The following is a 12,914-nucleotide window of genomic DNA, read 5'->3' as shown; positions in this document are numbered from 1 at the left end:
ATGCCCCATCCCTGGAACCATTCCAGGTCAGGTTGGACGGGGCTCTGAGCAACCTGATCTAGTTGAAGATGCCCCTGCCCACGGCAGGGGGTTTGGACTAGATGGCCTTTAGAGGTCCCTTCCAACCCAAACTATTCCACAATTCTAAAACGGCAGCCCTTGTGTTGGGGCTACAACACAGAATAACTCAGGTTAGGGACCGAGAAAGTCTTTCCAGCAGCACTGGAGTGCCCAGCAGAGCTCTGCAACAAGTCACCAAGGGTGGCTGTGGACTGGAGACCTTTCAAATGGACCACTGACAAGTATAGGAGTCTTCATGGCAAGAAGAAAGACCAAATGGCTTTACAGAAGTCCTTTCAGCCTCATTTCTACAACCAAGTTTAGCCCAATACTTAACTTTTCCATCCCTAACTTTCTAGTTCTGCCATTTAGCATCTGAGGCGTGTATTTGTAAACAGAACAGAAAGTCAATAAGGTACCCAGTGAGAGCCACCCCACCACCCCAAAATCATTAAAGCCATTTTCTCCTCCTCACAGGACACACAAATGCACAGATGTTCACATGTGCACTAACGTGCTCACAGCTCCAGTGCTCAGCAATAGCTTGGGCCATTATATATTCTCCCCTCAACGTAATTGTAGGAAAGACGCAAAATCCAGATACAGACATCCATCTGCGTAGATTGAGAAGATAAAGCTGTTTTCTGGCAAGAGAGAGCAATGGGAAACAAAGCAAAAGTCGTGGCAACCACACACTGTTGTAGCCTTTCAGATTTAGTGATATTCCTTGTTTGGTTAAAAAAAATGCAAACACAAGTTCCTAAACTGTGGTCATACGCACCAGTGATGATTCCCCACACACTTCCACTACTGGTACTTCTGCCCTTGGGAGTACCTTGAACAAAGAACATCCCAGAACCCACCCCAATGCAAATCACTATAACACGCGGATTGCTGCTCCTCCTCCTCCTCTAAGAAACTCCTTGTTTCTCATGTTTCTCACGTATGGAATGTGAAATCCTTTGACTCAGTCATTCAGCTATTTACTTAAACCTAATCCCATTTCTTCTTTAGTGAAAAAAAAAACTCATTTAGATCATTCTTATGGTTATTATAACCATTGTTTTAGAGACTGTTAGGCCAGCTGGCATTTTCTGTAATAACATTAATCACAATGAAACCATCAGCCATTTCATGGGAGTATAATGAAATCTGATAACAAATGGTAACCTTGAAAAGCTATCTAAAAAAGTCTCAAAGATTTAAATAGTGCTCCAAGTTGTAATGCACTCAGCTCGTATTTCCATGTAGTAAATTACATTGTTCCAGTCTATCAGAAACAGCCCAGTCCGTTTCACATTCTTCACTTTATTAGGCTTTAGACTGGAAATTAAACATATGGAAATGTAAGCCCAGAGCTCAAGAACATCACTCCAGTAACGCTGTGCTCTCCCTCCCTCGCTCCTTCCCAGACCCTCTCCCTGTCTTACACTCTCCTTCTCTCCCTGCCCATTGTTCTCTTTCTCACTTTCTCTCCTCTTTTTTCCCCCATTTCTCTTTCTCTCTTCCTTTCTTCCACCCCCCCCCCCCCCCCCCCCCCCCCCCCCATCAAACTTGCCTTTCAAGGTATCTAGAAGGTCCAACTTAACACACATGTAAAAGTATGTTTGAGCTCTATTTTCAAATAGGACTTTGGAAAGTATTCGCCTTTCTATTTGGTTAATGAAGACGACTTAGTCACTGATTTAGGTCTTCCAAATTGCTCTCGAACAGGATTTTATTTCTCTCACCATTTTCAGAGGAAACCAACTTCCACAGGGGATATAAATACCCTCCGCAAGTCTACAAACAGTGATGTGCTGCTTCTGTTAGCACACGCTGTAGTATTGAAACAGTTCCCCAAACTTCCAAAAGTTGAGTGGTGTGTCAGCAACCCGAACAAACGATTTCTAAGCCCTACAACTCCAATCCCACCAGTTTTTATCAAAGGCTTACCCGTCTTGAATTGCTGTAATTAGGCTCCCCTCTGAGAAGAGGCAACCGAAGTGTTATGACTCATTTCCTCTCTCCAACATCAAATAATTTAGCTGCTGGTCCTCACCCCCAATCATCTAGACTACACGCATGTTGGTTTGCTCGAGGCTGTTTGAGTGAGCCAACCAATCTCTTCCAGAACAGAACCCTGGGGTTTGCAGCAGGGCTGCCCACCCCAGGGACCTCTCCCCACCGGCAGACACACAAGCTCTCAGCAGATCCAGCTCCACGCCTGAAACGCTACTGAGTCCTTCAACGCTGCTTCGGTTGCTCCTGCACCTCTGAGCAACCCCAAATCTCTCATGCCACGTAAATCCCACAGCCTTCAACATGCAGCCTTGCATTGCTATACAAGCACAACTCTGACCAGCTCGGACACCATTCCCACTGCCTGCATGCTTTGTTTTCAAAACAAGAACTGAGGACCAAATCTTGGGGGGCACAGGGACACCACACAAGGCCAGAGAACAACTAGACCAGGTACTACACATAACCCCTAAGATGCTGTAGCAGTTTTAATACCATCATGGATGGACTATCCGGCATCAGAACCAAGTGGGATGTCTGAGGGTGATTTGGGAGGTGGGGGAAGTATGGCAGGCAATGAAAATGCACCCAAAAAGTTTGATTCGCAAATTAAAATCTAGAAATTGCAACAGTTTATGAAGGTTTTGTTTTAAACAAATAGGGTGCTATCCAATAGGCACTTGTGTTCTCATTTCAATTTTTAAATGCAAGCTATCTGCATGCAAAGCAGCTACAAAACCAGTGCCTTTTACGTTTTCCTTTAATGGTCCATCCTTCCATTCAAAGACACAGCTATTCCACGCTCATCCCGTACTGAACAGTCTCATGCTGCATGAAGAACATGCTTTTTCTTGCTTATCAGATATCACAAAAAGCAAGTATTTGTGTGGAATAACAGTCATACACAAGGAGAAAGTAAGGAACAACTGCTGCCATTCCTTCAGCTCTTTTTTTTAATTTTGTTTTTTGGTTTGGTTTTTTATACACAGACAAGTCCTTAAAAAAGGAAACGCTTGGAATTACTAATTACTAAACTCCCATACAGACAGCTAAACATTTATTATCCTGTCTTTAAGCAGCTTGAGGGGACAGGGAGACATCTTTTGGCCTCCCCCCAAGCAGGAATAAACAAAGACAACACCTACCTTTAACAATCTGCTTGGCACAGGCATTATAAACTTGTTCCTGGGTTGTATTAGGAGGTAACACTCTATCAAAGACATACGGCTTCCCTTGCTGCAAACAAAAGAGAGACTCTGTAAGATAAAGAACATTTTAAATGGCTTATAGACCAGTTTAACAGGCAACCTGAAATGCAGCATTTACTACAAAGGAAGACATTCAGTGCAATGGAGATGACAATATTTTGTTGACTAAACAGATGTGACATTTCCTGTGCTCCCAAACCATCTTTTCCATAGCTGGCAAATAAGACACGGCATATGTTTTCCGTGTGTTCACATTTGGGTCAGCAGCTACAGTTGCAGGAAACAATAAGCTGAAGTATCAGCAATTGATAGTTGATTATTTTCTCCCTCTCCTAGGACGCAAGGGGGAATTAGCCATATAAATATTTGCAAAAGATTTGCTGTTCATTACTGCAAACTAGTGAAAGCTGTGGTGTGAGAAACAGCAATCAGAGCAGAGAGAACCAGAAGTCTGCAGGTCCTGAGAGCTGCCTTCTGCTGAGGCCAGGGTGGCCCAGCACAGTCCAAGCACGTGTTCCTTCAGCAGAAATACCCTGGTTTCATTTCTACGCTAAACATGCAAATGCATAGGGTAGCCCCAAAAGAGGCAGCCCAGTCAGACTGTTTTGTTTCCCTAAGCTTGTATTTTATCCAGAAATTGTCATGATTTTTATCCTTAACACCAGCAAACAACAAGATGCCATGTGGAAAGAGCTCCAAAATGACATTTTGAATAGGATCAGGGCCATTTCCAGGTTGTGAACCACCACCGCAGCCAGCAAGCTGCCCTAATTCCCAAGTGACACCACGACTGACACTTATTCATATGTATATACAGTGTAGCACCACCCGCACATATACTTCCAGAAAATTTTGATTCCTCTTTGTAGCGCGTATAATTGGTTACAAGAGGAACACATATTAGCAATCCTAAAACTAGGTTTGCATGACACTTAAAAGGCAAATCAATTTTTAGGACAGCAGTTCAGCTCCTTACAACTCAAACCCAAGCAAGACATTTGCATTTAAAATACAATTCCTTTATTTAAAGTTACACTAAGCGGACGTGTAACATCTTTCTTATCTTCCATCAAAGCCTGTAATATTTCCATTCGAAGACGTGACACCTGCTCCGAGAACAGCATAACAAGGGCTTCAAAGCTAACTGCAAGGCGGCTGGATACCCGACGTAGGAGCCTTGTTCTGTTGAGTCGACGTGCCATTTCTGCCATTTGCAGCCAGATGTTCAAATGCCGTGCTCAATTAGCCATTTTTGTCACACTTTGATTTTACTTCAAGCAGATCATAAGCTTACACTTGCCTGCTCCTTAAACTCGGGTACTTAACAGCCACAGGGGAAAATAGGACAGAGAGGCGTTTGCCTGCAATGTGTGTTCTTCATGTTTCATCCCAGAATTTCGGATCTCAGGGATAAGAAGGCAATTTACAAATCATTTAGTAAATAATTCATGGTCTTGTGCTGGCATGGGGTGAACGCTGGGACATCCAAGCACCCCACTTGGTAAGACACAAGCCCAAAGAGGCGACTCGGACCGACATCACCAATGCAGCCCCAGACCCCAATTCTCACCCGCGGCAGCCGCAGCCCCAGCCCCCGGGAGAGCGGTGGGACTGCTGGGAGCACCCAGCTGGCACCTACCCCAAACCCTGTCTCTCCACAGCTTTCCACGGACAGTGCATGTTGTGTGGCTCTCAGTTAGGCAAAGCTCCTCGTTCCCAGGATGAGAAGGGCCGCCCAGCCCTGCTATAACTATTCTGGAACAATTTCTCAAACTGACTTTTTACGTATTTACCCTCATTTTGCTTATTCCAAGCACTAGACAATAAGCCCTAATGCAAGAGGCCAAAAAACACATGGACACACAACCTCAGCCATCCACTTATCCCATTTATTTCCTTCATGCCTGAGTTGAGGCTTATTAGCTAAGCAATGTGAGAAAGTAGCAGAGAGCGATGCCAGTACATCATCCTACCAAGGAAAACACAGCACTCCAGGCAAACATTGCTCTGGTGCAATCAATCCAGCTCTTCTACTGAGCTCTCAACAACTATAATGTCAGAGAGCACCAAAAACCAATCCAATTGTGCTGCATGCAGCTGAAGAGGCACGGGCTGCAGCTGTTATTTATCTGCCAAACTGAAAAGCTACAGATGTAAAGCAGCAATTCACAAACGTGCCACATAGGTCAAATTTCTTCCTCAGGATTTTTGTTCTGGGAAGCTAAAAGCCTAGAACACCCAGCACTGATTATCTGGAGAAAATAAATGAATGTGAAGGATCACAAAGCATCTGTCACCAACCGCACAAAATAAGAGCGCTCCATTATCCAAGCAGCACTTACAGGTTTTGGGGGAGATTTTTTTGTGCTTCATCTCCGCGTTGATCTTAGGCACTCAAGGCTCACGCTCCTTTCCGCAAAGGCGAGTAGGATGAGTGGGCACAGACCCTCTCTCTACCCTCAGTTTGAGAGTTTATACTTCTTTTGCTCTACCACCGCTTCTCCTCTGCCCTAAATCCTCTCAGTTCTGCCCAACCCTCTTCTCCCCACCTCCACCACCAGCTGCGCTGCCTGCTCCTAAGGCTCCTCATCCCCCTCCCTCTATCTTTGTTCAGAAGTTCTTGCTTTGGTCTCTGATGTTGGAGAAATGCTGGGCACCTCCCGTGTCACCCCACTCACCTTGTTCAGCTTTCTGACACTTCTGTCCCACCAGCTCTCCTTGGAGTTCTCACCGCCATCTCCACCCAGCTCCAGGCTCCTGGTGACAGGCTGTGACCTTCACCACCTCTCCCACTGGGTTGTCCCTCACCCCTTCCACGGCCCAGCCGGGTGGCCCACAGACCCACTCTGCACGTATCCCGCAGGAGCTCACCCTCAGCTTAGAGGGGCTGGAGGAGACCACAACACCTTAGACAGGGAGAAGATGCCCAGCCTGAAGGAAAGCTGTGGCAATTCAGCTGCCAAGGTACTGGTAAGGTAGAAGATTTTTCTCTGGAGCAAACGACGGGTTTGGGGTCCTTTTGTTTTGGAGGGTGTTATAACGGTGAGCAAGCATGAACATCACCTTATTTTTAGCATGTTCCCAAGCAGTACTTTTTCCCCTATTGTCATCTTCAGAAATAACATTAACTGCTTTTCTTCCCCCCCCAACGTAACTCAGCTTGAATTAAATACCAAAATCAGGAAGATTTCAGCCTTATTAGAGCTTATTCAAGAAAGTAATAAGCAGCTAGAAATAAAGTGTTATTTTCTGAGTTGATGCTAACAGTTTTATCTGTGCACCTCCTCCATACATTATTTTTCAAACTTTCTCATTATATGCAGTGTATTATCTCTCATACATAAATCACATCTTCCTTCCTATGCAATTACTTCCTACAGTCCCCCTGACAATCTGTTCCATTAACTTATGCCACTGCTGCATAATGGCTAGGATAAGTGCTCTGATCCACCCATACAATTCCTGTTGAAGTTGTATTGACAGCAAGATAGATTCTGTTCTGGCCCTTCGATAGCACGAAGGATGCTATCCATATGTATTGCCAATTATTATTTCACCAGCTTAATGTTTAGAGTTCCCTATTGAGTTTACAGGCTTGGCATTTAAAGAAAAACTGAGGATTTCACAAGCACAAAAAGGATCTTAACCATAAATGCATGTGCTACCAAACCCATCATTTACAAGCAACATCAGAGCAGTACTATCACTAGAAGCTAATGCAGTCTCAGTTAAAGATAACCAAATATATTTCCTGTTAAAAAAAAATAAATAACTAAACCTCAAGTCTCCTAAATTCCACATAGACAGGAAATGAGAAGGGCTCAGAGCTGCATGTGAAGAATTAGGAGCCTTAATGCAATTTCATGATTAATTCCCTGTGATCTTCAGACAGACGTTCAGGGTTGACTCTGCCAGCGTATCTGCAGGTTAGGGTGCTAAGCAAGACGCCGCCCGACTTTCAGGCATCTGAGCTCGGAGGCAGAATCCAGAGTCCAAGGTCCATCCCCAAAGTGCCTTATAAAAACCATGGGCAAGGTGAGATGGCTTAGAACAGAATTTCCAACAGCCAGCACGTAGCTCAGATACACAATCGCTAAAGGAAGAAGAGAGCGTGCAAAATGCTGGGTTTCTCTGCTTTTAGGGGGCTGTAAGGAGACATTTCAGTCTGGTAAGGAATTGTAGCCCGAAACCATCCCCTAGAATTACAGATACCATCCAGATTTCTCCCAGGACAGATGCAAGTTTGTTCTGCTTGAGCAGACAACAGCTGTGAGCAAGTTATAAGACGACTGGCAGTTGTGAATATGCCTAGTGCAGTTCTGACCCCAAACATACAAGCTCTGCTGATGGCGGAGGCGAAGCTAATTCATACTTGCCTGCAAAATACCATGCCAGTACATCCTCGAGGGGGACATCATTTTGAATGAGACTCAAGAAGAGGTCACGCATTCATTTTTAAAAGACGGAAGAACATCCATCAGTCCATCCAAGGCTCATCTCCACACGTCCCAAGGAGCACAGAAGCACAGAAGCAGGCGGGAGACCCAAATGGCAGACTCCAGGAAGAGGCACCCTGACAGGGCTCCTGCCAAGGCTGTCCCGGGATAGCATCTGCCTCATGGTCCAGATGTGAAAGCCGTCAAGACGGCTCTCAGGATCACCCTTCAGACTGCTTAGGGGTACAGCACACATAATGGGATGCAGGGGAAGAACATTTCAGGATTGCAAAAGAGTTAGGGGATGATTAGGGGAGGACAAAGGCAAGGAAACGGAGGGATGCGGGTGATTTGGGGAGGAACAAACATGGGATGAAGGGACAAAAGCACCAGCCATGTAAGCAGGCTGCTGGTCGCTATGCTTGTCTGGCCATGCCCCACACCCGACCAGCACAGTCCTATCTTCCTACTAAATTCCTTTCTAACTCTCTTTCTGGGTGAGGGAGTTCATTCTGTGTGCATGCATGCGTACGGGGGTCTAAGCACCAGCAACTGAAGTGGGACTACAGGTCACAAGGTCCATGTGTCCGTGCTGCCAGCTGCTTCTCTGTGCGAGGAGGTCTGGAAAGGGGCTCAGCCTCACCTCTGCCAGGCTGCCGAATTCGGCTCTTCCTAACGGCTGACAGTTAGGACACTCAGCTGAAACGGGCAGATAGATCGTGTACACAGGGTCCCTCTCATTCATCTTAGCCCTCTGTCCCCTCAGAAGGCAGGAATGTTCTTTTCTCCACAACCTGGTCAAATAAAGGCACCCCCTTTACCCCTGTAAAAGCGGTGCATCAGTCACGCGATCATCAGCCGATAGCTCAGGAAAACTTTTGGTCCCTGCAGAAACAAAACAGTGCCAATTCACATGGCTCAGTTTGTCAGATGAATCATTTGGCAAACCGTGACTCTGCTGAAACTCTGTCATTATTATTCTGGCTCTCTATTCTTTACTGGTGCAGTTGGAATGAATGATCTATGAGTGGGTTTAACATACCATACAAGATGCCACTGCCAGTACATACAACGGATGAGTATACAGGTAATAGAATCACGTGATATGTAGGAGCTTAATTAATGGGAAATTATTTCCCAGCTAGTTTTCACTACCATAAGTGCTCTTGTAGGAGAGGTTTTATAAATAAAAGATACATAATTGCAGGCCTGGAAGACAGAATTTTTCAAGAGCAGAAAGCAAACTGTTACCAGCGGCAATTCAATTTTTCAGTCAAGGCACATCCCTCGCGCAGCACTGAGTTTCTCCCTTAGAAGGTGGCTTAAAACACATTTCTTCCCTCTAGCCTATAGGAGTAGGAATTAAAGTCTTTACTCCCTTTGAAAGCGTAGAGGCCACATTTACTGAACGCTGCATCAAACTTGCTCCATTCGCGAGTGGGATAAATAGCTGGCCCTGCAAATTTCCCCTGGGATTAGACAGAACTTACTAGATAGAAGGACTTCTTTTCGCCACAGGTTATAGAGATTCTGCAACTACAAGGTTGTTTCTATTTTGCTGACAAAGGACAAGAAATAAACAGGATCTATCCCATTCTCCTGAAGCCATCTCTCTCTAGCGAGGATTGAAAACATGAGGATTAAAGACAGAGGGAGAAAATAAATGCATGTTAGCAAAACAGTTAAATTTAGTTATGATGTTTTCCCTTTATTCAGTCGTACTGACTAAGGAAATGCTACTGCCATCCTATCTGTTTTCTATGTTAGCTTGCCCTTTAAAAACATCGGGGCAGTAGCAATTCACCTAGTGGATGAGAATTTAGAACACTTGGGATAAAAAAAAAAAGGAAATTTATTCAGAATAACCTGAATACACTACATAGTCAAACCAAGTTCTCCAAAAGAAATTCTTAAATCTTGGTAATACTCCTAAAACTCAGTTGGAAAATAAATTAGAACAAGCAGTCATGTATGAACAAGCACTGCAGAGCAATCTGAGTCGAACACAACATTACTTCTGCATAGCGGGCTTAATTATTGATCTACCTTATGAATATTTCTGTGGAGCTGACGGAATTTGGCTCGCGGCCAGAGATCCACTTTTAGCTTTCATTCTCGGCAGAAAGAACCTTTAACTCCTTGCAACAAATCCTGTTTTCGGAAAGCATTATTTTATTTTGGTATAGATCTGCAATTTAGGAAACCAAGCCTTAGAAATTATTTCAAAGCTTTTCTTCTACCTAGATGCATGACCTGGAAAATATACTCTTTAAGAAACCTTGAATGAATTTTAAATATAAAGATCTCCCAATACAAAGCCAACTATTAAATAATACCCTTTAGCAACACTTCTTTGTACTTCTGACACAGCAATACTCAGAGTCACAGCTCTCCATTATTATTCACTTGTATTGGTGCAAGCTAGTCACCACTGTCCAGAGGATGAGATGAACCCAGTGTATTCAGCCACCACGGACCCCGCAGAAGCTCTAACCCCTCGCTGGCACTTCTCAGCCTGTCAGATGGGACGTTACCAACATAACGCTAGTCACAAAACCAAAAAAGCCGTGCAAACTGTCTCCCAGCCCCCAGCCCGGCCATCAGATGATAAGCTGCAGGCTGAGAGACTCCTCACAGCTGGGAGGAAGGCTGGGGCGAGGGGCTGGAGAAGCAGCACCCCAGTGCACCCGAGGCTCAGGAGCTCCGTCACTGCTGGAGGCTGCAGCCCGGCTGGGAGCGCCCACCAGCACCATGGAAAACGGGACCTCTTACTTGAGGGCAACCGACTCACTCCTCCTCCTCCTCTTCTGGGGGGACTCCCCAACGCCGCATGGCTCGGGAACGGGATGGGGAGGCAGAAAGGCCCCGGGACACAGCCTCCTCCAGCTCCTCGCCATCCTCGTCACTTCGTGGGCAGACAGGTGCCGGCAGCCTCGGCGGGGGCACTGCCTGGTCGGCGACTGAACGCCTGGCAGCACGAAGCACTGCGCGTGGATGCTGCGTTACCAGCAGCGCATAGTCCGCGCATCCTTTGGTACTCCTTCCATGGTGCAGCCTAATGCCATCAGGATTAGCACCATCCTCCCAGCCCACCAGCACCCTGCACGCCACGCGGCAGCTTGCAGATTTGGGCCTTGATTACTTAACTGCTTACGCAACAGCACAAAACCGGGCATTTGGAGAGCGGTGTTATCCTCCTGCAGTTAAATTTAATCTCTGAAAAGATGAAGCTATGTTAATGATCGTGGGGAAAAGGATTTCATTTGGTGCTCTGTACAGCACCAGCTTAAGATGTGCGTTGTTCCCCCTTTCCTGGGACTTTCACCCCACATTAAGAAATTAAGATAACTTTTTCACACTTGTGTTTCTTTCGCAAAATTGTTTCTTCCATCTTTTCTCACAAAACTAAGTTTTAAGTAGATATGCGATTGTAAGTTCAGCAGACCTCTCTGCTACAGTATAGGTATAAAACCATCAGAGCGAGGAATTAGACATAGGCTACTCTTAACGGTCCTACGGGAAACAGGAGAACATCGTCCCCAGCACCATCCCGCCGGCTTTCAGGTAGCTTGCACCACTGTATTATGTGTAAGATAACTACTGGTTTAATTTAATGTGCTCTAACTAATTTAATAGACCTTTTCAGGCCTCTTCGAAGCTACCTTCATAATCTACTCATTTTACTTCAGCAAAGCACAGACAAGCTTAATTAAACTAACTTTAAAGTGCTGTCACTCACATTTCAGATAAAGATCCTCTGGACATCGGAGGTTCTTAAGTAAACAGAAATCTTGCGAGGATATTTACTACATAATATTCCAAGCCACAATCAGCACACAGGGTCCTTGTCTAACCTGCTTTTGACAGCTTCCGCCTTCAACAGACACCTTCCAAACCCTTCTAGAAAAAAAAGCACTCAACGAGCTCTGCAGGTAAGCCAGACTCAAAATTATCCAAAATTTCTCCGGTTTTACCAGGCTCCAGCATTTCAGCTAACCTCCCCCACTCCCTTACATCAATAGGATAAGAGAATTTGGTGATTTCTTTTGTACATAAAACCATGCAAACTAACAGTTTAGAAAGAAAAGACAGAAAAATATTCTATGTAGAAAAGAAAGGTCCCGTAATTATATAAGCCTGAGACTCCTCTAACTAAAGGTCTTGTGATTTTAGTAGCAGTTGAGAATGAAAAGAGAACAATGTATTGTCTGTTTTGTAAAAATGCAAGACTTCAAAATTGGTTTTAAACTACTGTTTTTTTCTTATTTATAGAACACTATGATTTTCTTTTAACAAAAATAAAAATTTCATAGCCAGAAAATAATGTAGTAAAACCTATCCTCTGGCAGCTCCCTCCAGCAGCAATGGAAGAGGAGTCAGACAAGGCCGCCTCCTGGGTGGGGGGCCGTAGGAATAAGCTATGCATGGAGCAGCATCTCTGCTTACCATCAGTGTTTATAATATTCCAACAAAAAGCAAAAAAGCTAGGTGGATATTTCAAAACGTGAAACAAAGCCGTTTTGGTGAAGTAAAAGTCCCAAGTAAGATGCTGACCTTCAGCTCCACCTACAGAAAAGAAGCGCAACATAAACCAGCCCCGGTTCAAGATATAACTACATCTTAATTCTGCTGTGGCAGTGTTGTGTTAATCTCCACTTTGTTAAACATATCACTTACAGATTTATGGGGCAACTGGGTGGCTCAGGAGATTAGTAATGGGATACTGAGCACTGTCAGATGTAGATTCAATCCACCTCAGGTCAGGAGAGGTCAAAATGAAATGAGAGGGCATCACTGGTCTGTAGAGCAGCTTTCTTTTCAGCGTGCTCCGCAAAAGCAAGGATTGAAGGGGATCAGAGAACAAACTACACCATTGGTCATGGAGCGTCCCGTCAGGCTGGATATATATTGGCAAAAAAGAAACAAGTGAGATGCTTGCACCCCACTGCCTGCATTGTATGGTATTTGTTCTGCAGAGAAAGCATTTCACAGGCATAAACTGTCACATTTGCAGCTGGGCTATATACTCATTCAGTCTCCCAGGGATTAATCCAGAGCCACTAATTTATTGTGCCACTGAATCCTGAGGGAGGAGTTCCTGGAGGGTCTCGAAACTGTCCTGGCAATCACAACAGCAGCAAGCCCAGACCCCAACAGCCCGCGTACGCAGCGAGTCCGGGCACATCTCCGCTCCCTTCACGCTGACCTG

At 45.0% G+C, this 12,914-nt stretch overlaps 1 protein-coding gene across 1 annotated transcript in view; it reads right to left on the bottom strand.

The window, feature by feature from the left end:
- LOC103903991 (kinesin heavy chain-like) overlaps window positions 1–4,471 on the bottom strand; it is a gene marked incomplete at its 3' end in the record, with an annotated part of 21,472 nt that extends 17,001 nt beyond the window's left edge. Inside the window, exons 1-2 of the mRNA XM_009285315.1 lie at window positions 4,304–4,471; window positions 3,207–3,297 (exon numbers count right to left, since the gene is read on the bottom strand). Of these exons, the coding sequence (XP_009283590.1) occupies window positions 3,207–3,297; window positions 4,304–4,471 (259 nt within the window). The remainder of the gene's footprint in view (window positions 1–3,206; window positions 3,298–4,303) is intronic.
- Between the last annotated feature and the right edge of the window lie 8,443 nt (window positions 4,472–12,914).

This window comes from Aptenodytes forsteri, unplaced genomic scaffold, assembly GCF_000699145.1.
Source record: "Aptenodytes forsteri isolate BGI_AS27 unplaced genomic scaffold, ASM69914v1 Scaffold380, whole genome shotgun sequence".
NCBI classification, from domain to species: domain Eukaryota; kingdom Metazoa; phylum Chordata; class Aves; order Sphenisciformes; family Spheniscidae; genus Aptenodytes; species Aptenodytes forsteri.
The sequence above is the reverse complement of the archived record's forward strand: the minus strand, read 5'-3'. Positions and strand labels throughout refer to the sequence as shown.